The sequence below is a fragment of the Halichoerus grypus genome, chromosome 10 (genome assembly GCF_964656455.1).
Source record: "Halichoerus grypus chromosome 10, mHalGry1.hap1.1, whole genome shotgun sequence".
Taxonomy (NCBI): domain Eukaryota; kingdom Metazoa; phylum Chordata; class Mammalia; order Carnivora; family Phocidae; genus Halichoerus; species Halichoerus grypus.
Genome location: NC_135721.1, coordinates 133620429 through 133648403, shown reverse-complemented (window position 1 = coordinate 133648403; position 27975 = coordinate 133620429). Strand labels below are relative to the sequence as shown.

At 48.1% G+C, this 27975-nt stretch overlaps 1 protein-coding gene across 1 annotated transcript; it reads left to right on the top strand.

Annotated features, from left to right (window-relative positions):
* The first annotated feature begins 609 nt into the window (after nucleotides 1-609).
* On the top strand, nucleotides 610-27975 carry CTCFL (CCCTC-binding factor like). Its single transcript, XM_078055877.1, has 10 exons — nucleotides 610-1116; nucleotides 1531-1756; nucleotides 6499-6669; nucleotides 6981-7114; nucleotides 9533-9653; nucleotides 10967-11116; nucleotides 12994-13154; nucleotides 15486-15668; nucleotides 23084-23204; nucleotides 27862-27975. The coding sequence occupies exons 1-10, from the start codon at nucleotides 610-612 to the stop codon at nucleotides 27966-27968; spliced, it is 1881 nt and encodes a 626-aa protein (XP_077912003.1). The 3' UTR covers nucleotides 27969-27975.

The window sequence follows — 27975 nt, the reverse complement described above, 5'->3', positions numbered from 1 at the left end:
GCCCCAGGGACTAGACCCCAGCCCCCTCCAGAACACAGGCTGCTCCCACGTGGGCGGGTGGGAGAGGCCCCGGGCTTGGCGTGGAGGGAAGGGGCCAGGGAGGGACCGGGAGTGGGGGCGCCCCCAGGCCCAGAGGGTGGGCATACCGGGTCTGAAGCCTGCTCGGCCAAGTTTGCGTGAGCTAGAGGCTCTAGGCCCAAAGCCCGCGTGGCGCAGATGGTGCTCAGCCTGGAACTGTGTAATGGTGGAAAGCTTGCTCAGGTCCCACCTTGCTAGCCCTAGTCCTAGCGTGCGGGTTTGCTGAAAGCCCGCTCAGGCCCGAGCTTCCTAGGCCTAGCAGTGTGCACTGGCCCATCTGGGGCCCCACATTGCCAGGCCTAGCATTTGCATTTGCTGAAAGCTTACTCAAGCCCAAACTTACTAGTTCTGGAACCTTCTGGACTAACTCCTGCCTTCGCCTAAAGACTGTTTAGGCTCAGTCCCTTCTAGGCCTACGCCGAATCAACTTAGTCCTGACTCCTGGGAGGCCAGGACCTTGTCATGCCTTGATCCAACCCCACTGTGCCCTACCAAGACTGCTCTCTTGTTTCTCACACAGGCCACGTCACGATGGCAGGCACTGAGATCTCTGTCCCTCCCGAGCAGTTTACCAAAATCAAAGCACTGGAGCTGATCCCAGAAGTCCTATTAGAGGAGCAGGAAGATGGAGGGTGCAGAGGGAGGGAGCCCCCGGGCCCCGGAGACGTGCAGGCCCCGGGCCCCTACGGGCCCCTCCAGGCCAAGGTGCCAGAGGGAGAGCAAGAAGTGCCACTCACCACGGAGGAGAGCGAGCAGCACATTCTGACCCTGCAGACGGTGTCCTTCTCCGAAGACGTGCAGCTGCAGGACATCAGCTGGCTCAGCCCGCAGCCCCAGGCAGGCCTGCAGGTGACGGTCCAGCAGGCCGGCGGCGGGCTGCAGTCTCTGCTGTGGCTGGGCGAGGGGTCCCAGCAGTGCGTCGCCGTGAGCATCCAGGCGGAGGTGATGGAGCTGCACATTCTGGAAGGCAGCATGGCCGTGGTCAGTGAAGAGAGTAAGTTTGTGGTGAGCCTGGCTGAAAGCGCTGGATTGCTGAAGGTATGGCTGGGTTGAATAAACAGACCCTCGGCGGGGTGGGGGAAAAAAACTCGGACTACGTTTGTTCTTTTTTTAGTTGCTCTTTGTGCACCATTAGGTAGGGACAAGCGAGTTAAAAGACCACCCAGGGACAATCTTGGGAGACCTCCTGTTCTTTTCGAAGAGTTTAAAAAGTTACACTAAGGAGAACGCTACAAGGCGCATTGTGTTTTTAAAAAAGTGTTATGTTTCCTTCCCCAAACCCTGGATGCTTAATAATTATGGTGTCGGCATTTTGGTTGCAATAGATGATCTTCTGTGCTTCTTTAATTCTGGTGTTTCTCTCTGTGTTCTATGGATTTATCAAGGCAAAGAGTTTAATGGATTGTCATTAAGAGTATAGTATTTGTGTGAATACTCATTTTTGTTTATTAGCTTGAGAAAGGGCAGGAGGAGGACCAGCAGCTGGCTGAAGGAGGATTCGATCTGCAGGTGGGAGAGCAGCTCTTTTTTGTGGAAGCGAAGCCTGGAGATGAAGGAAGAGACGAAATTGTGCTGACCATTTCAGACTTAAACGTGCAAGAGCAAGAAGATAAACCTGCATCGAGTCAAGGACATGTTGAGAAAGCCACCTCTACAAAAAACCCAAAAAAGACGAAGGGTAGGCCAGCTCGTGTAGCATAGGAGACCGTGCGTACGAGGGGGCTGCCATTGTTCTTTAGGGGACCGAGATGGTGGTTGAAATTTCATGTGGTTGACTTTTAGGTGCTTTCCAACTGCCAGGAAATGGGAGAAACTTTAAACTAATGTTCTGTGTTGTGAATCCAATCCAGAAGAGTTTGTGTCTTGGACACAAATGTTTTTAAAGCAGAGTAGAAACGCTTCTGGAAAGTGCTGTAGAGACACATAGAAGGTGGGCCCTGATCTGCGCCTGGTTTGCAGCCCCATGGGGGGAGGAGGGGTGGCGCCGGGCTGATGGAGGCAAGGGCAGGGGCCTCAGGACCAGAAGAAGGAGTGATGTCCAGAAGGCAGCAGAGTCACCTTGTAGGGAGGGGATGCTTAGGTGAGGCCAGGGAAGAGGACTCAGAAGCCATTAAGACTGGGGATCCCATTCTAGGCAGCTGGAAGCGGCCTGTGGGGGTAGCTCCGAAAGTATGTGGCTTCTTACTGATGGGGGACAGCTCCTCAGATGGGTGCTCAAAGAGGGAGATTAGGCCAGGTTAGGAAGGACCTTGAAGCTCAATTCAAGTCATATTAAAATTAAGATTGCATGGTGGCCGCAGCCCGCAGAGGGAAGTTGACCCTCAAAAATTACTTGTTTAGCTTTTTAGAAAATACTAGTTTCTCACTTACTTAAAACAAGAGAGCTCACCCCCCAAATCTCAGTTTCTAGCTCATTTGTACAGTCCTCTCTGGCCACACGTGGCTGTTTCCTCCCAGCACCAGGTGCCAGGGCTGGGAGGTGACTCTCTTTTAAAAGTCACACTGCCTGTTCTTCCTACATGTGGTTCAAGTCATTCATTTAGGTTCATGGCCTCTGGCTTCAGTAGGCGGCTGAGTTTGCAGTCTTTGCTATAATATACGTACGTATATATCATGCTTCTCTTGTATTTAAATCAAGAGATCGTACCCCCAAATTCCCAATTCTTAGCTCATTTTATTTTTCATCTATTCACAATTGTGTGCAACCGTCCCCACTAATTCCAGGCTCTTCTCATCCCCCAAAGAAAAGTGAGCCACAGGGATGCCTGGGTGCCTCAGTGGGTTCAGCGTCTGCCTTCGGTTCAGGTTATGATCCCCGTGGTGCTGGGATTGAGCCCCAGGTCAGGCTCCCTGCTCTGTGGGGAGTCTCCATCTCCCTCTTCCTCTGCCCCTCCCTCCTGGTTTGCCCCCCCAAATAAATCAGTAAAATCTAAAGAAAAACAGAGAAGTGTACCCACTTAGCAGTCATCTCTGGACATTTCTTTAAATGGACTCATACACATAAAGTATGTGGTCCTCTGTGTCTGGATTTTTTCACTTAGTGTTATCAGTGCTTCGTTCCTTCATCCCTGAGTAGCCGTGCGTCATACGGATAACGCGGGTTTGGTTTCTCCATCCATCCATCCATCACCATCTGGGCTGTTTCTGTGTTTTAGCCAGTGTGAGGAGTGCTGCTGGGAGCATTCACGTACAGGTTTTTGTTTGCACGCTTTTTTCCTATTCTTTTGGGTGTGTACATAGGAACGGAAAGGAATTGCTGGGTCATATGGTCGGTCTGTATTTCGTCTATATTTCGGTTTTTGAGGAATTCCCAGTTCCCCCAACAGCTACACCAACTTACATTTTCCCCCCAGCAGTGTGGGAGGGTTCCAGGGTCTCCGCACCCTTGCCAGCACTTCTTTCCATTAAAAAAAAAAAACTAGAGTCATCCTAGTGGAGATGAAGAGTGACCCCATTGTGGTTTTGATTTGTATTTCCCTGATGCTAATGATGTAGGAAGATGGTGAAAAATTAACTGCAAGATGATATGTTTTCATGTGCTTATGGACCATTTGTATGTCTTCTTTGGAGAAGGGTCTACTGAAATCCTTTGCCTATTTTTTTTTTAATTTAAGCTTGTTTTTTTTTTTTTTTAAAGATTTTATTTATTTATTCATGAGAGAGAGGCAGAGGGAGAAGCAGGCTCCCAAGGAGCAGGGAGCCCGATGCGGGACTCGATCCCAGGACCCTGAGATCATGACCTGAGCCGAAAGCAGACGCTTAACCATCTGAGCCACCCAGGCGCCCCCTTTGCCTATTTTTTATTTTTTTATTTTATTTTTTTAAAGATTTTATTTATTTATTTGACAGAGAGAGACACAGCAAGAGAGGGAACACAAGCAGGGGGAGTGGGAGAGGGAGAAGCAGGCTTCCCGCTGAGCAGGGAGCCCGATGCGGGGCTCGATCCCAGGACTCTGGGATCATGACCTGAGCCGAAGGCAGATGCTTAACGACTGAGCCACCCAAGCGCCCCTTTTTGCCTATTTTTTGATTGGTACCTGTATTTGTTTCCTGGCACTTGGGCAACAAAACACCATGGATTGGGTGCCTTAGAGAACAGGATGGTGTTCTCTCACGGTCCCGAAGGCTGGAAGTCTGGGATCATGGTGTTGGAAGGCTCTAGGAAGGGATGTGTTCCAGGAATGTGTTTTCTCTCAGCTTCTGGAATTGTCCCAATCATGGCATTTTTTTTTAGCTCATAGTTGTGTCACTGGTCTCTGTCTCTGTTGTCACGTAAAATTCTCCCTCCCCGTGTGTGTCTACCTGTGTTTCTTCTCCCCTTCTTCTAAGGGCGCCAGTCATACCCACCCTCATCCAATATGATCATCTAAGCTTGATGACATCTGCCAAGGTCACCATTACAGATATTTGCCATTAGGACTTCAGTGCATCTTTGGGGGGGGAGCACAATTCAACCCATAAACCTTCTATTTCAAGTTTGTTGGGTGTTGTATCATGAAGGCAATTGGAATTTGTGAAGTGTTTTTTTCTGAATCTATTGAAATGTTGGTGCTTTTCTTCCCCTTCCTTTTGTTAATATGGTGTGTTGCACTGATTGTCGTATGTTGAACCATCCTTCCACTCCTGGGATAAATTCCACTTGGTCCTGGTGCACAATCCTTTTAATAAGCTGCTGGGTTTGGTTTACTAGTATTCTATTGGAGATTTTCCCATTTATATTTATAAGCGGTATTGGTCCATAGTTTTCCTTTTGTGTCTTTGGCTTTAGTATCTGAGTAATACTGGTCTCATGGAATTAATTAGGAAGTGTCCTACTTTTCTGTGTGGGAACTTTGAAAAGGATTGATGTTAATTCTTTAAGCTTCTGGTAGAATTCTCCAGTGAAGGCTTCTGGTCCTGGGGCTTTCTTTGTGGGTAGTTTTTTGATTAATGACTCAGTCTCTTTATTTGCTATGGGGCTATTCAGATTTTCTATTTCTTCTTGAGCCAATGTTGGTAGTTTGTGTGTTTCTAGGAATTTTCCATTCCATCTGGGTTATCTGGTTCTTTGGTATACAGTCGTTCAAAGTACTCACTTATAATCTCTCTCATTCTGTACAGTTGATAGTAATGTCCCCACGTTCCTTCCTGATTTTGCTTATTTGAATTTTCTCTTTGTATCTTGGTTGCAAGTCTAGGTAAAGATTTGTCAACGGTGATCTTTTAAACGAACCCACTTCTGCTTTTATCGGTTCTGTTATTTTTCTGTTTTCTAGCTCATTTATGTCCACTCCGATCTTCATGATTTCCTTCCTTCTGTTAGTTTTGGGTTTAGATTTCTCTTATTTTTCTAGTTCCTCCAGATGTAAAGTTAGGTTATTGATCTGAGATGCTTTTTCTTTTTCAGTGTAGGTGTTTACAGCTAAAAGTTTCCCTCTGAGCACTGCTTTAGCTGCAGTCTGTAAGCTTTGGTCTCTGGTGTTTCACTTCCATTCAGCTCAGAGTATTCCACGGTGTCTTTGTGATTTCTTCTTTGACCCATTGGTCATTTGTGAGTGCGTTGTTTAATTTCCACATATTTATGAATTTTCCAAATTTCCTTCTTTTATTGATTCCTGATTTCATGTCATGATGGTCAGAGAGCATATGATTTCTATGCTTTTTTTAATTTATCGACTTTTTAAAAAGATTTTATTTATTTGAGAGAGAGAGAGAGCACGAGCCAGGGGACAGGGAGAGGGAGAAACAGACTCCCCGCTGAGCCAGGAACCCATTGTGGGGCTCAATACCAGGACCCCAACATGGGGCTCAGTCCCAGGACCCCAGGACCATGACCAAGCTGAAAGCAGACAGACGCTCAACTGACTGAGCCACCCAGACGCCCCTAATTTATCGGTAGTTGTCGTGTGGCCTAACACATGGTTTTTCCCGAAAAATGTTCTGTATGCACCTGTAAAGAACGTCCATTGTGCTGTTGTTGGGTGGAGTGTTCTGTAGATCTGTTATGTCTGTTTGGTTTATAGTGTTAAGTCTTCTGTTTCCTTGCTGATACTCTGTCTAATTGTCCTCTCCGTTGTTGAAAGTAGAGTATTGAAGTCTCCCACTGTTACTGAAGCGCTTCTTTCTACCTTCAGCTCTGTCAATTTTTGCTTCAGATATTTTGGGGCTGTGTTATTAGGCACCTATATGTTTATGATTGGTCTACCTTTGTGATGAATTTGGTCTGTTCTTGTTGTATAATATCCTTGTCTCTTGTAACAGATTTTGTCTTAAGTTTGTTTTGTCTATTACGAGAGTTTGCATGAAATGTTTTTTGTTGGGTTACCCCATGACACTAAGAAAAGGACGTACCAAGTTACTTTGCTGTGTTTCAGTGGAATTTGAACATCTCAAGGAAGATTTTTACAAATCTGTAAACTCTCTATCTTCTTCTTCCTGCAGAAATAAAACGAACCTTCCACTGTGATATCTGCATGTTCACCTCTTCTAGAATTTCGAGTTTTAATCGTCATATGAAAACTCACACTGCTGAAAAGCCCCACATGTGCCACCTTTGCCTGAGAGCCTTCCGCACTGTCACTCTTCTGCGGAATCATATTAACACCCACACAGGTAAACCAGAAGAGAAGGATCTTTCCCGTTAAGGATAAGTATTAAAGTTATATACGAATGCGAAATCTACCTATCTGCACATCAAAATAACATGTTTGGTTTCACGACTTCAGTTTTGTCTTCAATTTTGCCTAAAAACATCAAATGTTATAAAGATTTTTCTCCTATATGTCTGGGGTTTTTGTGATTATAAAGGGTCTCTTCTTAATTTCTAAAGCATTCTGAAACTGAGTCTAATTTATAGGTTATAAATTCCTAGGAAACTGTGTGGCTAAGTCTTGTTTAATAGGATAAACTATGGGATTTTTCAGGAACCAGACCCTACAAGTGTGGTGACTGTGACATGGCGTTTGTCACCAGTGGAGAACTTGTCCGACACAGACGTTATAAACACACTCACGAGAAACCCTTTAAGTGTTCGATGTGCAAGTACGCCAGTGTGGAAGTAAGTTCACTCATGTACTTAAAGCTTCATGGCGCTCTTAGTAAGAAGTTGATGTGAAAGTTAAGCTACGCTAATAGAATCTCTTACAAAATAGGTTTCACTAAAGATATTATTCATACAAAATCTATGCAGGAAATAATACTCATTCTATTTTCTAAATTTAATATAGGGAATTGGAGGGGCACCTGGGTGCCTCAGTAGGTTAAGCGTCTGACTCTTGATTTCGGCTCAAGTCACGATCCTCAGGGTTGCGAAATTGAGCCCCGTCGGGCGTGGAGTCTGCTTAAGATTCTCTCTCTCTGCCACCCATCTCCTGCTTGCCCTTCTCTCTCTCTCTCCAAAAAAAAAAAGAAAGAAAAATAGAAAATTGAATTTTTTTCTTTGATTCCCAGTTAGTGAAACCACAGCAAAATTACAAATGAAATTACTTATACTTGAGAGATGTTTCTCAAATGTGTTAGAAAGTCCTATCTGGCATTTTACGGAGTGTAACTCTGTTCTACAAAATCCAAGGGTATTTGGTCTAAGAGAACACAGAACCAATCTGAGTTTTCACTGCAACTTAGGACCGTTCCTCAGTGGCACCTGGTCAGATACAAAACAGCTTGTGTGAAGAATCAGACGTGGCCCATTTCCTCTCTTAATTATAGAGAGACCACCTTTCTCAGACTTCAGTGGTATGTCATGGTCATTTTGGCCAGACTGTTTTATTTATACCTTCTGGCTGGCTCAGCCACACTCCAAGTGAAATGACAGCCGCCTAGGACACCTACTCTGCAAAGTCAGCTCCCTACAAAGAAGGGTTAAGGGCTCCGTCGCGCTCTGTTCGCGTGCACGCTGCGTCCTGGGTCCGAGCCCAGTTGGGGACAGATCACACACTCACTCGGAACAGAGTTAGAGGGGAGGGCTGGAGTTTATATAGTCATGATGCAACCGCGTTTCGTAAACGAGGGAAGCTCACAGACGGCGTCAGGATTTGGTTCCAAGAATTTTTTCCCACTATTACTATTTTTAAAAATTACTTGTCATCGGAGTTAAAGGTGGTGGCTGTGTGTGGAAACACACAGTGAAGGTTTCAAAGCACAAAGCCACCTGAGACTCCTTGGCTCAAATGGCCCCTGTGTTGGTGCCCTGCGCGTTCTCAGCACAAGCTTGCGTGTCAGCGGAGACCCTTCTCGGGGACGGGCCATCCACACGCAGGTCCCTCACCTACACTGAGGGACGCTCTGCCACGGCGCTCACCCCTTTTGTGCAGTTCCCAGGCCCTGCGCTGCTGCTCTGTTGTAAGGGGCGGGGTAGTAGCCTAAGCTCCCCCAGCACCGTCCCTTGACGCTGGGGCCAGCAGGAATGTATCCAAGCTGCGGGCAGGTTACCACGCTCCCAACGGCTTGTGAGCGCCCCTCAGTCCCTGCTCCCTCTGAAGCCGCGGAGGACGTTTCTGCCCGGCTGCCTTTGCCGCCCGGCTGCCTTTGCCGCCCGGCTCAGCAAACCTTCCATGTTGCAGTTGTTCACACTTTCTGTTTTGCCTTCTCATGGACTCGAAGACGACCACTTTGCTTCTAAAATTCTAAGCTGAAGCTTTCCGTTCAGACCTTGTTTTCCGTTCTAAGTCTTCTGTTGTTCTCGAATGTTCTCCAGGCTTATGAATGCTTGTCCCTTACTGGGGAGCCAGACCGAGCCTAGCCTTCCTGAGATCGCAGGCAGGGCTGACACCGGCTTTCTGACAACAGCCGCCCAAGGCAGATAAGGGCCTGCAGTAAGTGCGTACAGAAAAAGAACAGTTCTAGAAGGTGATCAAACGGAGGGAATATGAGGTTTGCCTTTTAATTAATTGCCTGGGATGTGTAATTAATCAAATTAGAAGTTGCTTCCTTTTACTTAAAAGTTTCTTCTTACAAAGAAACCACTAACACCTAGAACTTGGCCTTACTAGAAAGGGAGGCCTCTCTCCACTCCCGTGCCGTTTCGGGTCCACAGAACTCGTAACTGTGAAATGCTTCACAGGGATGTTGTGGTCCATTAAAGACCCACTGTTTCAAGGCTCCCGCGTTATTTACGCCAACAGATGCCTTCTGGCCTCTGCGAGCTGATCTAAACTTGCTTTGGAAATGAAAACCAAATCCTGTATGGCTCTGAGCCACTAGATTTCAGTGTTCCCTTTGTAAAGTGAAGTTGAGTCTGAGAGTCTCTCGAAATTACCGCTCGTTACCCACCAAGGACCTCAGATGCACACATCAAACGGAAAACATCAGGGCGGAAAACAAAAAGTCATGACCGGTTCACCATGTTGGGCGCGTGAAATCCGCGCTGACGTTAACGTAGGAGCAATTTCCAGATCTTTTATCATGCTGATTAATGGAAGACTCTCAGGACTCTTTAAGTGCTGATGGCGCTCCGTGCCCCTTGTTTGTTCCCCAGGCCAGTAAGCTGAAGCGCCACATCCGCTCACACACGGGGGAGCGCCCCTTCCAGTGCATTCTATGCAGCTACGCGAGCAAAGACACCTACAAGCTGAAGCGGCACATGAGGACGCACTCAGGTAACGCCGGCCCGCGCAGGAGGCCCCGCTGGTTCGGCGCGGTGTCCCCGTTCCAAGGGATCCTGGACAGAATGTTCCTCGAGGCCCATGGGAAGCTCAGATGTCAGAGCAAGCATCCTCATTCTTTCTGACATGGGGAGTTTGATCCGCACCTTTATGTGTGCTTAGCCTTGGGGTGGGGGGCCGTGGGGAGAAGCAGACCGCCGTCCCGTGTCTGCCTCTGTGGGTGTGTCGGGGATTTCAGTCCCCTGGTAACTGACCCTCCAATTTTAAGGCAGAACGTAAAGTGTGCTGGTTTTGTAATGCACTTAATTTTTTATTTATTTTTAATGGATCTGTAGTTGACACATACACTAGATTCAGGGGTACAACAGAGACTGTCCCGTCACATACAGTACCCGATGCTCATCGTAAGTGTGGTCCCCTTCTGCCACTGCACAAGCTCACACGTACAACGTGATTACAATACCGCCGACCACGTGCCCCAGGCCGAGCTGTTCGTCCGCGTAGCTTCTTTATTTTGTAACTGAAAGTTCATACCTCTTAATCCCCTTCATCTCTCGGCGCGTCCCTCAACCCCGCTCTCCTGTGGCAATCCCGAGTTCTCTGTATTTATGAGTCTGTTCTGTCTGTTTTGTTACGTAGATCTCACATACAGGTGAAATCCTATGGTCTCTGCCTGACTTCTTCACTTAGCGTAACTCCCTCTAGGTCCACCCATGTCGTTGCAAATGGCAAGATCTCATGCTTTTCTGATGGCTGAGCAATATTCCATTTTATATATAAATATATATATACACCATCTCTTTTTTATCCTTTATCTCTCAGTGGATAGTCGGTCTGCTTCCGTATTTCAACTGTAGTCAGTACAGTTGCAGTAAACATGGGCATGTATCTTTCCAAATCACTACTTTTGTTTTCTTCGCATAAATACCCAGAAGTGGAATTAGTGGATTATATGGTATTTCTAGCACTTACTTTATATATATTTTTTGTATGAAGACTATGTTTACATGTATGTCTCGTTCTGTACACCAGGGTGGGAACCGGGTGGCCAGCAGACGAGTAGCCCCCAGATGGTAGGAGGGCCGCCGGTCTGGCCACCGTCCCCACAGCTGTATTTGATGTAACATTGTCTGGGCTTGATTTGGGCATCGGGCTCCAGTCGTGGGGCTAAATATACAAGGAAGGGGTTGAGAAAGGGGCCTCGGGGATAAAAGAAAGGCTTTCAGCTCCAGGGAGTTTTGGAGAGGATCCGGGCTTGCTGGGCGAAGCCACCGTGCAGAGGGTCACTTCCGTCGTCCGTGTCACAGGTGAGAAGCCGTACGAATGCCACGTGTGCCACGCACGCTTCACCCAGAGCGGCACCATGAAAATACACATCCTACAGAAGCACAGCGAGAATGTCCCCAAATACCAGTGTCCGCACTGTGCCACCATCATCGCAAGGAAGAGCGACCTGCGTGAGTGTCTGGCTTAATGAACTTCCTTTAAGGACAGTACTGGTTGGCTCTTAGGGGGGCACAGCCTGGAAACCCGTGGAGCCCTGGGCCTGATGACAGGGAGGCCCCTGGTCTGCAGGACCAGCTCGAGGGTTTTTTTCAGAGGTCCTGTGGTGCCATCTAGTGGCGAGATTGCAGAAGTGCGGGTTCATGGCTTGTTTTTGGAGTCCTGGCCTAGAGCCCATTCAGTTCCAGGTACACCTGCTAAGCAGTCATGGGTATTTAAGCTCCTAAAGCACTTCCACGGATACCGTTTCATTCCATAGCAGGCCTGTTTTTACAGATGATGGAGGGGCTTAGAGAGACAGCATGAATTGCTGCACGGTCCCCTAAGCTGGGAGGTGCCAGGGTGCCAGGAGGTGGCCTGGAGGTAGGTTCTGACTCTGTTAATGTTCTCATCAGTGATACTCTGCAAACCTTTCTTAGACTCTTGCTGTGATCCTAGAAAGTTCAGGGTGCTGAGGTTACAAAAGGAAGAACTTAAACAGCCCTCCCCTTAGGGAACTCACTTGAGTAAAAGAGGCCACCCTATGGTCTGAAATCCTTGCTGTGATACGATACGCCCTCTCAATGGCAAGAAACATCACAGAGCAGAAATGGAATGCACGGTGAGCAACTCTGAATGCCAGATTTAGGAGTCTGGGTTTTATCCTGCCCACAGGGAAAACCAGGCAGTGTTTAGGAGTGGGAGCAACCGTGAGTGAATGAGCCTCTCTTCTATGTTTTGGGGCTTCTGGGCTTCCCATTTTCCATGATCTTACTTCTCTTGCCAAAGCATGTAAGACTCAACATGCTAGTACAAATATAAGTCACCGATTTGCCCGAGAAATTCTGGAGATGAGATAACACGGTTTTGAGAACATTTCTGAAAGAGTGAGGGTGTTTTATGAAGCCTTAACTTTTTCTTTTTTTAAAATCTGGAACATTCTGTCAATGTTACGGTAGTTACTGGCATGCCACAAAACACAGCCCAGTGGGACTTTGTAGGGTACAAGAGCCACAAGCCTGTTGCCCAGAAAGGAAACACGAAATGATGTAGGTCACACCCATTTCAGTAGGCGGCCCACTCCGCGTACTTGGTGAGATGCTTTGTGAACCAGTGAAGTCTTCCTGCCGCCACTGGAGAGATCAGGCTCCTCAGTGACTGAGTCAGCACATCGAGGGTGTACCTCCTCCAGGTGTCCGTTGGGGTTGGCCTTTTCCACAAAGGACCACAAACCACCATGCATTAGACGCAGTTCAGCAGAAATTATTCTAGAGCGTGTCCAATCAGACCTCACTGCGAGTCCTAGGTCAGTTACGACAGAGGAAAAAACCAGGGCATTGACTTCCAACAGAACATCTGGGCTTTTTTTTTAAGATACAGAGGTTATATGTTTTTAATGTGAAACCACCTTAACATTATCCCAAAAACCCGCCCGCACCATGATGAGGTTCTCGAGGTGCTCTGTTCATTGAACACATTGGGTCCGATATGCCCCAGCCTAGACGACATCTCACTCTGTGGTGAAAAGGGTATTCAGCAGACTTGTCAGCACGCGGTGCATTCTTAGCAGCAGCGCCCAGCGGGGAAGGATTTCGTTCCCTGGGAGGCAGTTGGCAATGTCTAGAGGCATTCTGGTTGTCACACCCGGGGAGGAAAGGATGCTACTGGTATGTACTGGGAGGAGGCCAGGGACGCTGCTAAACTTCCTACAGCGTCCAGGACGGCTCCCCCAAGAAGAAACCAGCTCCAGGTGCTAGTAGTGCCGAGATCGAGAAGCCCCGACACAGGGCTCGGGAGAGCAGCTAACAGAAATAATACGGTTTCAGCGCCCCCCGTTCTGTCGCTATTTTAGGTGTCCATCTGCGGAACCTGCATTCTTACAAGGCCGCAGAGATGAAGTGTCGCTGTTGTTCTGCTGTCTTCCATGAACGCTACGCCCTCATTCAGCACCAGAAGACTCATAAGAACGAGAAGAGGTTCAAGTGTGAACACTGTAGTTATGCCTGCAAACAGGTACGAGGTTTCAGGCGATTTGGGGAGGCAGAGGAAGGCAGCGGGGTGTGCAAGAAGGGCGGGTCGGAAGGGGGTCCTCTGTCACTTTGAAAATACTGAACAAGGTCACGCTTTCTTGAAAGATGGTGTTCAGAATAACCAGAAAGCAGCCAGGGGCCAGTACGTCAAAGCTACAGTTCTTCAAAGTATGGATGACAGGGGCGCCTGGGTGAGGCAGTCGGTGAAGCATCCAGCTCTTGGCTTCAGCTCAGGTCATGATCTCAGGGTCGTGGGATCGCGCTTCGAGTCAGTCTCCACACTCAGTGAGGAGTCTGCTTGAGGATTCTCTCTCTCCCTCTGCCCCTCCCTCCCTGTGCGTGCTTTCTCGTTCTCTCTTTCCTCTCTAAGATAAATAAAATCTTAAAAAAAAAGGGGGTATGGTTTACAGACCCCCGCACGTCCTTGAAACCAGTCAGGGCCATAAATCAAGATGATCATTAACTAATTAATTAACGCCAACACAGTATCTGCCCTTTTCGCTATGTTGACGTGGGTGGTGATGGGACCAAAGCGGCGTGCGTCAGAAGGTGCGTCAGAACCAGGCTGAGCAGCGACGCAGCAAAGCAGGACTGGTCTCCGCTGTGTTCCTCACAGTCCTGTGCTGGCTGCAAAGATAAAGGCAGTTTTCCTTAAGACTGTTCTCAATGGGGTGGTGACAGTCACCAGCTTCGTTCGGTCTTGACCCCCAATACTTGCAGTGATGAGGTACCACAGCCGTCTCCCGAAACCCAGTGGCCGTCGGGACGGAAGCTCCTGGCGCCTTGTCCGAGTTGCCAGCTCAACTAGCCACTCTTTCCTGAGCTGTTGTTTTCACTTGAGAGAACGAGTGACAGACTCTGCCGCTTCCATCCCAGACACGTGGCAACACTCTGTGCCTTTCTGAAAGTAAATAAAGTGAGTCTGTCACTTCAAGGACGATGTGTTGGCAAAGATATGATGTCAGCTGTCACGAGGAAATAAACAATTAGAAGTTTGCATTTCCACCACCATGAGCTTGACAGCTTGCTAACACTTGAAGACTTTTTTAACAAGACTGGAGCGATTTTAAGAAAACATTTCTTTATACAGTGTCATGAAATGTGTCAACAGTTAGAAGCTCTCCATAGCTCAATAAACTGAGATTTACCAGATGACCAATCAGTCCCTTATTTTACAAAATCGTGCATGTAGGTAAAAGATTCACTCAAAGTATAAGATAGATCAGTGGATTGAAATGGAATGGAATACAAAAAGGACCCTCTTCCCCACATGCTTTTCCACCCACCCTCCTCCCAGGACAGCGTCGCTCAGTTCCACCCTGGGAGTCAAGGTCCCACCAGGGCCACGCTGTCTGGAAAGGAAGGTGAGAGGAGAGGCGGGTGGGAACAGGGTACCCATAGGAGGGAGCCTTGGAGAAACACGGTCCGTTCAGTTATGAACAATAACATAAAAGTGGGCATGTGTCTCCTCTGCGTGATCCTAGCGTTTTAAATAAAACGGGTACTTTTGCTTGACTTTATATATATTTGTGTCCTGCTTCTGCAAATTATTTACTGATGTAAATCTTAGTTAAAATTTCTGGTTATTTCTTTGCTAAGAAGAGTTATTATCACGGTTACGCTTTTAAATAGATAATGAGATTTGTCCTAATATTTATCAGGAAGCAGGAGGGGAAATATTTAGAGGCTTAATATTCTTCCAGCCCCAAATAGCCAGTGACTTGAAACTCTGGCATTAGATTTTTAAAAAAATTTTTTTAAGATTTATTTATTTATTCGAAAAAGAGATCTCGAGTGCATGAGCAGGGGGAGGGGCAGAAGGAGAGACTCTCCAGCGGACGCCCCACTGAGAGCAGATCTCACGACCCTGAGATCATGACCTGAGCCAAAACCAAGAGTTGGATGTTAACCGATCAAGCCACCCAGGCTCCCCTCTGACATTAGATTTTTGTGTCCAGGCTCTATCGGCCCTTTGTAAACTCAGGTCATTGCAAATAGTTATAGAAGTCGGGCTGCAAATCCCTGAGCTCTCTTGGAGGGCCAGGTGATTATCGTTTCACTCCGCAAGGAATGTTCCATTGCATGCCCAGAGCTTGCTGGTGGCCTCACAGCAGGGTGGACAAGTTTGGTTCCTAGATGGCCAGACCGCGCCGTCACCCTAGCGATGCCATCCTGACAGTGTGTGTGCCCTCACTTACCTTAATCATATGCTCATCGTTGGGGAGGGAGGAAAGGTATATAATAAATAACGTCAAGGACTAAAAAAGTCCCCATAGGTAGCTCAGCTGCTTGTCTTCCTCCCCATCCCTCCTAGGAACGTCATATGACCGTTCACATACGCACCCACACTGGAGAGAAGCCGTTCCCCTGCCTCTCGTGTGATAAATGTTTCCGACAGAAGCAACTTCTAAATGAGCACCTCAAGAAGTACCATGATGCCAATTTCATCCCGGCCGTTTACGAATGCCCCAAGTGTGGCAAGGGCTTCTCCCGCTGGGTAAGCTTACTTAAGTCACAGTAAGTCCTCCTCGAAGAGGTTCCTCTGTTTCACGGGCGCTGACACACTCAGGGAGTTTAAACCCAATTATAGAAACTTGTCAGGCCTGAAGGCAGTATCTGTCCTGCCTTAGGGAAGTGGTTATTAGTTTTTTGGAGCCACAGAGCTCTTGAAAATCTTACGAAAGTGTGGTCTCCCCTTCCGTGAAAAAAGACAATTCTGCAGACAAAATCCTACAAATCGTTACAGGGAATTCTCATACTCCCCAGAATCTGCAAAGACTCCTGCTTTAAGTGTAACATTTTAACATTGTTCCTGTGAATTAGATTTAGGCTATTTCACAGAGAGGACGCAATTTTCAAAATATCTCAGAGACGTTCTTAGAGCAGTGTTGCTGGTACTCTGATAAGAAATACGTTTAGTCTTCCATGTTATTTTTTTTTAGGCAGTGTATTATTTGTCTATTGCTATCTAACAAATCACCTCAAAGCTTAGTAGCTTAAAAAACAACAAACGTTTATTACCGCACATTCTCTGTGGGGCAGGAATTTGGGAGGGGCTTGGATGGGTGGGTCTGGCTCGGCGTCTCTCATGAGGTTACAGTCAGGATATTGTCCGCTGGGGGCCACATCACCCAAGGCCTGGCGGGGCTGGAGGCTCCACTCCCAAGATGGTGCCCTCCCATGGCTTTTGGCAGGAGGCCTCAGTTCCTTACCACGTGGACCTCTTCATTGGGCTGCTCGAGTGTCCTCATGACCCAGAGCAAGGGGGAGGGAGCAACTGTGCCCTTTGTCAGCTAGTTTTAAAAGTGGCCCATTACTTCTACTCATTAGAAACGAATCACTAGGTCCAGCCCACATTCAAGAGGTGGGGGATGGGGATCCTTTCGAAAGGAAGAGTGTGGAAGAATTTGTGGTCATTGCAAAACCACGACAGATGATGAGCCAGATCCCTAGACAATGTATGCGCTCCCGGCTAGCTTTTATAAAAGTTTTGAATTATCTGAAGTTGACTCTTTATGAGGAGAAAGCTTTATCTTTTCTCTTTGTGGTTTTCTGGGTAATTCTGGAGTGTTAATACTCCTAAGTTCAAATTCTCAAATACAATAGTGACAACACCAAACACAGCGTTCATACCGAGTCAACATTGTAAAGAGCCTGCCCTTTGGTGTGAAGAACCAGAAAACAGAGAAGAGAATGAGTCTGCCTCATAGAATTCCTCAGAACATACAATCAAAGTTTTGAAAACTTTTCTTGCGTTCAAGAAAGTGTATTTGGACTTGCATCTAGAATACAGGTGTACCTTGGGGACGGTGTAGGCTTCAGCTCTACAGTAAAGTACCTCACGATAAAGTGAGTCAGAGGAATGGGTTGGTTTCCCAGTGCATATGAAAGTTACAGTTACACTATGCTATAGTCTGTTAAGCGTGCAATAGCATTATGTCTTTTAAAAAAAAGTATATACCATAATTTAAAAATACTTTATAGCTAAAAAGTGCTAACCATCATTTGAGCTTTCGGCAAGTTGTAATCACTGATCACAGATCACCATAACAAATACAATAATGATGAAAAAGTTTGAAATATTGCGAGAATTACAGAAGTGTGATGCGGAGATGCAGTATGAGCTTTCTGGAAACAGCATCAGTAGACTTGCTCGATGCCAGATTGCTACACACCTTCCATTTATAAAAAATACAGTGCCTACAGGTGCAGTAAAGCAGAGTATGGTAAAATGAGGTGCGCCTACGTATAAAACCTCTTACAGCATAAGGATAAAAAGACAAATACCCAAAGAAAAATGGGCAGAGGATCTAAATAGACATTTCTTCACACAAGATCTACAAATGGCCTATAAGCACATGAAAAGATGTTTAGCGTCGTTCGTTGCTCGGGAAATGCAAACCAGAATCATAGCGAGAACATGTAGGGCCAGCCATGAGGGTGGCTACAGTCAAAGGAGACCGATAACAAAAGATGTGGGAAAATCAGAGCCCTCCCACAGCGCCGGTGGGATCTGAAAATGGTGACACCACCTTGGAAGGTAGTCTGGCTGTTTCTCAAAAAGTGAAACATAAAGTTAGTGCACAGTCCAGCTGTCCCACTCCCAGGCATATACTCAAAAGGACCACACAGAAACTTGTACACGAATATTCATAGCAGTGTCATTCATAAACAGCTCCAAAAAGTGGAAACTACCTGAATGTACATCAGCCGATGAACAGATAAAACATTGTACATCCATGCAGTGGAATATTACACAGCCATTAAAAGGAATGTGTACATGTGACAACATGGTGAACCTTAAAAGAAGCCATATATTCTATGATTCCCTTTCTAGGAAATGTCCAGAATATTCACAGAGACGGAAGGTGGCTTAGTGGTTGCCAGGGGCTGGGGGAGAGGAAGGCGGAGAGTGACTCCTAAGAGCGTAGGGTTTCTTTTTGAAATGTTGTTCTGAAATTGATGGTGGTGATGGTTTTACAACACTAGGAATAAGCCACTGAATTACACAATTTAAATGGAAGAATTCCATGGTATATGAATTAAATCTCAATAAAGCTGTTAAAAAAATTAAACAACCCATTTCCGGTTCCACTTGGAAGTTGCCACTCTGTCCTAACAACAAGTGAACACCTGAATAGATTGAAAAATCAGCTCTTCTAGGATCTGTAGGGAGAGGGGAGCACACAGGGCCAACCACCGCCCCGAAGAATGGAGATGGACAGGTGAACACTGAGTCACGGGTTCCAGAGCAGAGACTCGCGGGCAGAAGCCTCCACGGGAACCAGCGCCAGGGCAGGAAAACCTGAATGGTAATTGAAGACTCGCTGGAGGCTCAGGTGGACAAGTCCGAGAGAAACTACAGTCCCAGTCACAAAGGCCCCCACTGTACTGGGGGTTTTACCACCAGGAGCCCGACCAGGTTTCCACAGTGAACGTCAGAAAAAGAATCCGTTTCTGCTTCCCTCCAGCCGGGGAAAGGGGAGGAAGCGATCTGAAATACCCCAGAACCTTCTGTTCTCCTTAACAAGGTCTCCCTCTGGGGAAACTAGTTCATCAGAGCCTAACCCGCTGGGGTATCATCAGAACTAAGTGACCCGGTGGAAGGGAGACACCCGACTCCAGCCCACAACAGCCCTCCGGTCCCACCTGAGGTGGAAAATAAAACCGAGAAACACTTGCGAGGTTCACAGTCCAGAGGCATGACTCATGGACACAGTGAGACCCAGTCACAGGCTACAGAACACGCCCCCTCCCCACACCTCCCCTCCGCGTTCCCAAAGCCCTGTTTCCAGCAGCTCCTTTTCCCCGGGGCGTCAAGTCCAGCTATGAGGAAAACTTAGTAAGTCATCCCAAAAGGCAAAATCACAGTTTGGAGAGACAGAACAGCAAAAGCAGGCATGGCAGGGATGTTGGAATCATCAGGAATTTAAAACAGCCCTGATTCCCACGCTAAGGGCGCTAGTGGATAAAGTAGATGGCACGCAAGACCAGGTGAGCAACACGAGCAGAGAGATGGAAATCCTAAGAAAGAACCACAAAGAATTGCTACAATGGAAACGAAAAATGCTCTGATGAATGAAATCAAAGAAAAACTGTATAAATGGAGAAAAATAGTCCATGTTTATGGATAAGAAAACAATGTCAAGATGTCAGTCCTTTACAACTTGATCTGTAGGTTCAGTGCAATTCCTATCAGTCTCCGCACATTAGGGGCGCCTGGGTGTCTCAGTCGGTTGAGTGGCTGGCTCTTGATTTCAGCTCAGGTCATGATCTCAGGGTCATGGGATTCCGTGCTCAGCAAAAATGAAAAATCTAGAAAGAGACCTGACACCCTTCACTAAAATTAATTCAAAATGGATCACAGACCTAAAGGTAAAATGCAAAACGATAAAACCCATGAAGATAACAAAATCTTGTTAGGGTTTGGCAGGGACTTTTCAGGGACAACACTAAAGGTGCCATCCATGACAGAAATCATCCATAAGCTGGCCTTCACTAAAATGCACGACCTCTGGCTCGAGAAGACAAGCTACAGACAGGGGGAAAAGATACGCAAAAGTCACATCAGATAGAGGACGGTCATCCAAAACACACAAAGAACTCTTAAAACACAACCCTAAGAAACCAGATAACCTGATTTAAAAAATGGGCCAAGGATTTTTACAGACCCCTCAGCAAAGAACATGTACAGGTGGCAAATAAGCACATGAAGAGATGCTCCACGTCGTACGTCATCAGGGAAATGCAAATAAATCAAGACACCAGGGGCACCTGGGTGGCTCAGTCGTTAAGCATCTGCCTTCAGCTCAGGTCATGATCCCAGGGTCCTGGGATCGAGCCCTGCATCGGGCTCCCTGCTCAGCGGGAAGCCTGCTTCTCCCTCTCCCACTCCCCCTGCTTGTGTTCCTTCTCTCGCTGTGTCTCTCTCTGTCAAATAAATAAATAAAATCTTTTTAAAAAAATGTTTAAAAAAAAAAAAAAAAAGACAGCACCACACACCTATCAAAAATGGCCAAAGTCCAGAACGCTGAGGATACCAGACACTGGCCAGGACGTGGAGCAGACCGAGCGCTTGGGCGTTGCTGGGCGGCCTGCAAAATGGTGCAGCCACATTGGAAGACAGTTTGGTGGTTTCTTATAAAACTAAACATACTCTTACCATACAATCCAGCACTCACACTCCTATTCACCCAAAGGGGTAGAAAACTTATGTCCACACAAAAACTTGGACCTGGATGTTGATAGCCGCTTTATTCATAATCGCCAAAACTTGGAAGCAGCCAAGACGTCCTTCAGTAGGTGATGGATAAACAGGTCCATCGAGATAATGGAGTAGTGTTCAGGACTAAAAGAAATGAGCCATCAAGCCATGAAGACATGAAAGAACCTTAAATGCATATTACTAAGTGAAAGAAGCCAATCTGAAAAGGGTACACTACGATTCCAACCATAGGGCATTCTGGAAAAGGCAGAACTATGGACACGTAACAAGATGGGTGGTTTCCAGGGGTTGGGGAGGAGGGGTGAACGGGTGCAACACGGAGGAGTTTTAGGGCAGCGAAACTATTCTCTGTGATACTAGAATGGTGGATATGGTCATTATACATTTGTCCACACCCACAGAACAAACACCACCAAGAGTGAACCTCAGTGTAAACCACGGGCTTTGGGTGATTGTGATGTGTCCATGTAGGTTCATCGATTGTAACAAAAGCATCCCCCGTTCTGGTGAGGATTCGGATAATGGGGGGAGGCTGTGCGTGTGCGGGGGCAAGGGGCGTAAGGGAAATTCTGTCTCCCTCTCAATTATGCTCTGAACCTAAAACTGCCCTAAAATATGAACTCTTTAAAAATAAAGAAATATGTGCATATCTGGGTACTTGAATCCAATTTAATTTTTAGAAAGTACATCGTTCACAAACTCTCATTCTTTAATATGCGGTGGTTTCCACACCAGAATGTCATAGGGCTGTGAGCACCTTTCCTCCCCAGTGAGGACCCCTGCTCTGGATTCCAAATGCTGGGTCCTTCCTCTCTTGAGAAACAGTCCTCTGATGCATATGTCTGTCATACCACTCTGCCCCCCGAGTTCTAAATAATCTAAATGTCATATTGGTTTACTTAAAATCTTAGCGCACTTACTTTTTAAAGGCTGGTTGTGTTTTTGGTTGTTTATTAATCCAAAGCCGATGTCCAGAGTCGTTAGCCATGAGCTTCATGAATTTGGAGGGAGATTGTGTGTATGTGTGCACGAGTATGTGCTTTGCTGGGGAAGAGGCCATTGCGATCATCATATCCTCAAAAGAATCCTTGGCCCCAAAAGGCTCCGTTTGTGCATGATCATCATATACATCAGCGATCGGCAAACTTTCTTCTGTATAGGGCCAGGTAGTAATATTTTCAGCTTTGCAGACCAGTTTCTGGCCCAACTACTGTTGTAACACAAAAGCATCCATAGATGGACAATTCATAAACAAATAGACATGGCAGTGTTCCAGAAAACTTTATATATATATAATTTATTTATTTGAGAGAGTGAGAGTGAGTGAGAGAGGACAAGCAGGGAGAGTGGTAGAGGGAGAAGGAGAAGCAGGCTCCCCACCGAGCAGGGAGCCTGGCAAGGGGCTCCATCCCAGGACCCCGGGATCATGACCCGAGCCAAAAGCAGACGCTTAACACACTGAGCCACCCAGGTGCCCCCAGAAAACTTGTTTTTCCAAAAACAGTTGGCCGACTGGATTTGACCCATGGACCATCGTTTGCCAACCCAAAATGGAAGAAGTTTCAGTAACCCGTAACATCCCCCCTCCACTTACACATGAATCCTTCCCCTTCTACCCATAAAAACCAGGACAGTCCAGCGGAGCACCATGCTGAAGCCAAAGTAGAAATTAGGTGGGAGATTTTATATCATCAGCAAATTGACTGACACATCACCAGGATCTTACTTTCCATATGAACTTCCCAAACAGTGGAAGATTCCTAACTTAAGTCATCCTAAATGTTTGCATCCTAACAATGCAAAGAATGCATTGTTAATCGTCTTGACTGGGAAATCTGTGACTTCCCTCTTAATTTTGAGTGTTGTGTATACGTTCCCTAACTCCATGCATGGTAGGTCAGGAGAGAGGTTGGCAGGGCAGTGAAATTCATACAGTGTATGATTGATTTTCTTAAAATTGACAGTCTATTGAATCTCTGGTTCAACATCAAGCCTCACTTTGGAGAGTAGACACATTTTAGAAGAATAGATACTGTCTTCTCATTGACTTCTATGATAAAAATATATATTTTTTTATATTTATTTTATTTTATTTATTTATATTTACTCAAAAATAAATATTTATATACTTAAATATAAATATATAAATTTATAGTAAATTTACTAAGTTTATATATGAATTTACTATAAATTTATATATTTAATAAATATAATGAAATAATAAATATATAAATTTATATATATGTAAATAAAAAATATATATATTTAAAATAAGCTCACTTTTGGCTAGACCTAAACACAACAGAGGGGTCCCCTTTTTTAAAAAGCCACCTTTTTTGTACAAGAACATACCAGGCATTGGGCGCCTGGGTGGCTCAGTCGGTTAAGCTTCCCACTCTTGATTTTGGCTCAGGTCATGATCTCAGGGTCATGGGATCGAGTCCCGTGGTGGGCTCTGTGCTCAGCGCAGAGTCTGCTTGTTCCTCTCTCTCTGCACCTCTCTCCACTTGAGTGCGCTCTCTCTCTCAATCTAAAATAGATAAATATCTTTTAAAAAAAGAAAGAAAGAATATACCAGGCACACGTTTCCCCACTTTCCAGCGCCTGGGTCTTTACCCGTGGGATTCTAAATGGCATTCCGTCGGGGCTGCTGACTCTCCATGCGCCCCGTGTCATTTCTCCAACAGGGTAACATGCAGAGACACTCGGCGAAGTGTGGCTCGGGGCCAGGAAAGCCGGCTGCCTTGGGGAAAGCGAGAAGAACCAAGAGAAAGCCAGCCATCACAAAAGAGGCAGTCCAGGAAGACGGTAACTCTTTTTCAACAAACGGGGTTCTAATCTGGGAGTGATTTTCTTGGGTGCTGAGTGTTACCATGCAGGGGACGCACTGGTGTGTCCCGGGCCCCGCTCTGTGGCCGCCCCCTGCCACCTTGGGCAGATTCTGAGCTTCGTTTTACCCCGGGTGGGTCCCTGGCGCAGTGGGCTTGATGGCTTCTGCACCTGTCAGAGCTGCAGAGCCCCCCCGGTGGCATCCACACACCCCTGTCACACGGGCTCCTGGCGGGCCAGGCTGGCCAGGCGAAAGGCTGCCCCCTCTTGAAGCTGGCGGGCTGTCTCCTGTACCTGGCAGGTGCCGTGTAAATGTCCTGGGGCTGCTGCAACAGTGGCCACAAACTGAGTGGCTTTAGAACAACGCAGGCTTACCCTCTCTCAGCTCTGGGGCCCAGAAGTCCTAACTCAAGGTGTCAAAAGAGCTTGTGCTCCCTATGAAGTTTCTGGGGAGATGGCCGCCTGCCTCTTCCAGCTGCTGGTCTCTCCAGGCATCTCTTGGCTTGTGGACACATCACTCCAGCCTTCCTCCCTGTCTGTCTCTCCTCTCCTTTCCAAGGACACTTGTCCCTGGACGTAGTACCTGGAAAATCCAGGATGATCTCATCTTGAGACCCTTAACCTAATTATATCTTCAGAGATCCTTGTTCCACATAAGGTTACAGTCACAGGTTTGGGGGGGTTAGGATGGGGACCTCTCTCTTTTGGGGCCACTGTGGGCAACAGAGTCTTTATCGTTGGCCTCAGGGGGGCAGACGTGGGTTCCCAGGTTAGAGCAAAAAGGGCCTGTGTCTGGTCTGCCCTGTGAAAGGTTCTGCTCCATGAGGGGACAGACCTGACTCTTCCGGACGTGTTCTGTTACATTGTCCATTCCTGTCCTATGAGAATCTTAGAACTGAAAAGCATGGCTGGAAACCACACGACCTTATCGTGTAAACAAACGGAAAACGTTTGCATGACATCCTCATTCTTAAATCCCCTATATTTTGATCCCAGCCCCAATCCTTGACTAGTGAATGTTCCCCTGGATAGCAGCCAGGCTTTTCCTTGCTTCAGAGTTGCCAGATAAAATAGGGGATGCCCGGCTAACTTTGAATTTCGGATAAACAACGAATACTTGTTTAGGGTGAGTATATCCCACCTGCTACTTGAGATATACTTGTACTAAACAGTCCCCCTGTTTGGGAAGTGGGTGGTGGGCCTGGAGATCTTCTGAGCGGGGCACTACGAGCTGTTCAAACCTCCTTCCACATGCCCGCGTCTTCCCACCCCAGGCTGGAGTTTGGACAGGAGTTCGGACTGGTGTTCCAGCCATCCTCCCCCAGCTCCCCGGCTTCTCCGTCTGCAGGCACAGGTCGGCCCGCTGCACTTGCGGGGTAAACTCAGAAGAGAAATGAACATCACAATACGGATATAAAAACGACGGAGCCAGTCTGGACCAGACTGGTCTTTACACTGACAATATAGTAAAACACCACTTTTCATGGTTTTACGGAGGAGTCCCACCGCCGCCCCCCCACCCCCGTCTGAGGTCTGAGGCCCCGTGGTGACTCCGCCTGGCACCTGCCTCCCTGTTCCTACCTCCGCATTTCCCCTCCATCTCCTGCTGGCCTGTCGCTCGCACCCGGCCTGCTCCCGCCTGACAGCCTTAAATACACCCAGGTGTCATAAGAAAAAACGAACCCCCGCACGACGCCCACCCTCCCTGGTCCAGAAGCTCCCATCACGTTCCCGGCGGGCTCACTCCTGCCCCTCCCGGGCCCCTGCATCTGCCTTCTGCCCCGTCACCCCACTGAGGTGCCCGGAGGCTCCCTGTCAGCACGTCCCACTGGCCTGTCCCTCCTCGGCAGCACTGACTGGTCACCCTCTTGACCCTGTCCCCTCCTGCTTGCCCCACATGCATCCACCCTCCTGGTGTTCTCCCTCATTCCCCCAGCGCCTCCCCTCCTCCTCTCCTCCTACCCCCAGCCGCTCGCACCTCGCCTTGCGTCCACGGCGGCACCCCCTCCACGCCCGTAGCACTTGCGCACCTGTGCCCCCCCCACACCTGCATGCACGACCCTCACCCTCTGCCGCCGCAGGTCCCTGGTGATCTGTGCAGCCCCCATGCAGCCTCCACAGGCGGGGAGCGACTATTCCGCTGCCCGGCGAGCGTCCCCTCTCGGCGGTCTCCCAGTCAGTCCATTTAAAGCCGAAGTCTCGCCACCTCTCTGCGGTCCCTCCCACCCCCAGCCTCGTTCTCTCCTGATCCGCGCTGGTGTTTGAAGCCATGACCCACTGGCAGCGCCCTCGCCCACTTCTCAAGGCCACAGGCGTGGGACCGGGTCCACCCTGTCTCCCCACGATGTCCGGGACCCCATCTCAGCGCCTCTCCCCTCTGTCCCCGCTACCCACCACCGGAACCCCTTCCCTGTGCACCCAGCGCTCTGAAGGCTGGGACCTCGGGTGTGCTCGCCGCCTCCCACGCTCTCGGACACCTAACCATACCGCTCCCCCATCCCAGCCAGGCCAGACTCACCCTTTCCTTTGCCTGGAATTCCTGCTGACTCACCCACAGATCCCCAAGATCTCACCTGTGGATCCCGGAGATCTCAGCTCTGAACCCCAACCGGGTCAGCCCCACCTCACATACACCCCAGGGCTATGCCCCTGCTTTGCACACCCCCACCTGGTGCTCGGCATCACATTTATCTGATTCTCTCCCCCCTGCGCTGAGCTCCCCTCAAGGCGGGCCCGGCCCTCGAGTCCACACCAGGCCTGCCGTTAGCAGGGTTCATTCGTTCCCACTTAACCAAACAGGCAAATAATGAACACAGCCCTTTACTGGCGAAGATAAACAGGTGAGATCCAACTCAAATCTTTCGACCACCATAAAGAGATCCAGAGGTCAGGCTACGGGGATCCACGCTCTAACTGGGACGGACCCAAAAATGTCCATATAAATGTATGACTTCTCAGCTAATTAGACACCTCTTGGCTTGACACCTAAATGCAGTATTTTCTTTTAATTATCTATTCAAGCCTCTAAAAACCTTTGGCCAACTCTTATCTGAGTAAGAGTAGCCTTCGACAGAAGACCAAACGATTGGGGATGGAGGGTTTTTGAAAATGTCGCCCTTGGTTGGTGACCTGTTTGCCGTGGAGCAGAGTTCAAGTGTACCAGCTTCCACGGTGGCCGTGGGCCTCCACGACTGGGTGGCAGCAGAGTTCAAGTGTACCAGCTTCCACGGTGGCCGTGGGCCTCCACGACTGGGTGGCAGCACCTTGCCTGTGTCGACCTTGAGCCTCCTGGATGCTGACCCTGAAGTAAACAAAGAACAAAATCAAAGGGATAAGAGGTGGGTCCGCATTGACACCCTCTCCCGCTAGGCCTTACGCTGGTGTTGGAAACCGGAACATCACTTGGACCAGGTCCTGAAGGGCGTGCAGAATGCTGCCTGCCCCGAATGCTTGCCTTCCAGAAGGGCACGAATGGGAAAGTCCTCGTAGGTTTAAAGACAGACAGTGATAAGATTGGGTGTATTAAAAAATGTCTCATATTTTGGATGGTCACCTGTCGCACCCTAAGCAAAGTGTGAATGGAAACAAGTAACCCGGCTTATACTCGCAAAAAATACTTAATTTGCATTTCAGGGGTTTTTAACCTGTTTTATCCAGATAGTGGTCTGGCTTCTACTTTGCTGTGCTGGTGGGTCAGCTCTAGGTCACCCAGCGTTTCGGGCTAGGTCTCTACAAATCATAGTTCCTTTGCATACGCATGACCCGGGTCTTAGTGCTCTCCCCGCACTCCCCCCAAAATGCTTCCAGAAACCACAAGCAAACCTGTCTTCAAACAACCTTGAACCCACAGAAGGTGAAGCTCTGGTGAGTGTGGGCTCTTTGTCTGCCCTTCTCACGGGCAGGCAGTTGCATGGGTGTTCTTGGGGAGTAATTTGGGAAATGGGTAGAGGGATGAGTATCATCGGATTTACAGCGATCTGTTTTTAAGCTCCCAGCGTTGTGCTGGTGAGAGTCCGCTGGAGGGTGGACGGGGATGGTTACGGATCCGGGCGTGGCTCACAGTGGGTGCCCAGCGCAATGCGTGACCCCGAACCGACTCTGCATGGGCTCCTTGGCAATAGGGACAAATGCCCTGTGAGCAGCTGGTTTTGTCATTCTGGGGACGTCATTCCCTGAGCTCCAAAACAAGACAGGTGAGCGGCTCAGCCACTGTCGAGTTGTGCAGGGCCTGCGTTCAGCGTAGAGCACGGGCTCTCGGCCAGGGGCGGGCCTGCTTCCCAGCAAACATGTGGCAGCACCTGGAAACGTGTTTGGTGTCACGAGTGAGGAGTGGCATTCTTCTGGCCTCCGGTGGGTAGAGACCAGGGGATGCTCCAAATACTGTACAACGCACAGGACAGCCCCCCAGCGGAGAATCATCCGGCCCTAAAAGCTTAGGGGACCAAGGTTCAGAACCCCCTGAAGCACATAGGTGCCATCGGAAATACTTACACGAGTGTCTTATAAATGGAAAAAAATCATTTTCTAAGATGTTTGCTATGTTAAAACATCAAGGGATTATTTCCAAAAGGTACGTGCACTGTTTTCTTGACTTTATTTTAAATTTGCCCAAATCCTGTGTCTTTTCCCCAAGAAGCTGCCGCTAAGGAGGTTCCCGCCGTGAGACTGGAGCAGTGCCAGGGAGAGGTGGTTCCTGTCCCCTACGGAGGCGTCGTGGCTGAAGAAGTGACCTGTGATGGCTAAGCGACAG

Bases quoted from the DNA above. Each gene is read 5' to 3' on its own strand.
- CTCFL (XM_078055877.1), top strand. From the start codon at position 610: ATGGCAGGCACTGAGATCTCTGTCCCTCCCGAGCAGTTTACCAAAATC. The intron at 15,669-23,083 runs GTAAGCTTACTT...TTTCTCCAACAG, and splicing joins GCAAGGGCTTCTCCCGCTGG to GGTAACATGCAGAGACACTC. The intron at 23,205-27,861 runs GTAACTCTTTTT...TTCCCCAAGAAG, and splicing joins AGAGGCAGTCCAGGAAGACG to CTGCCGCTAAGGAGGTTCCC.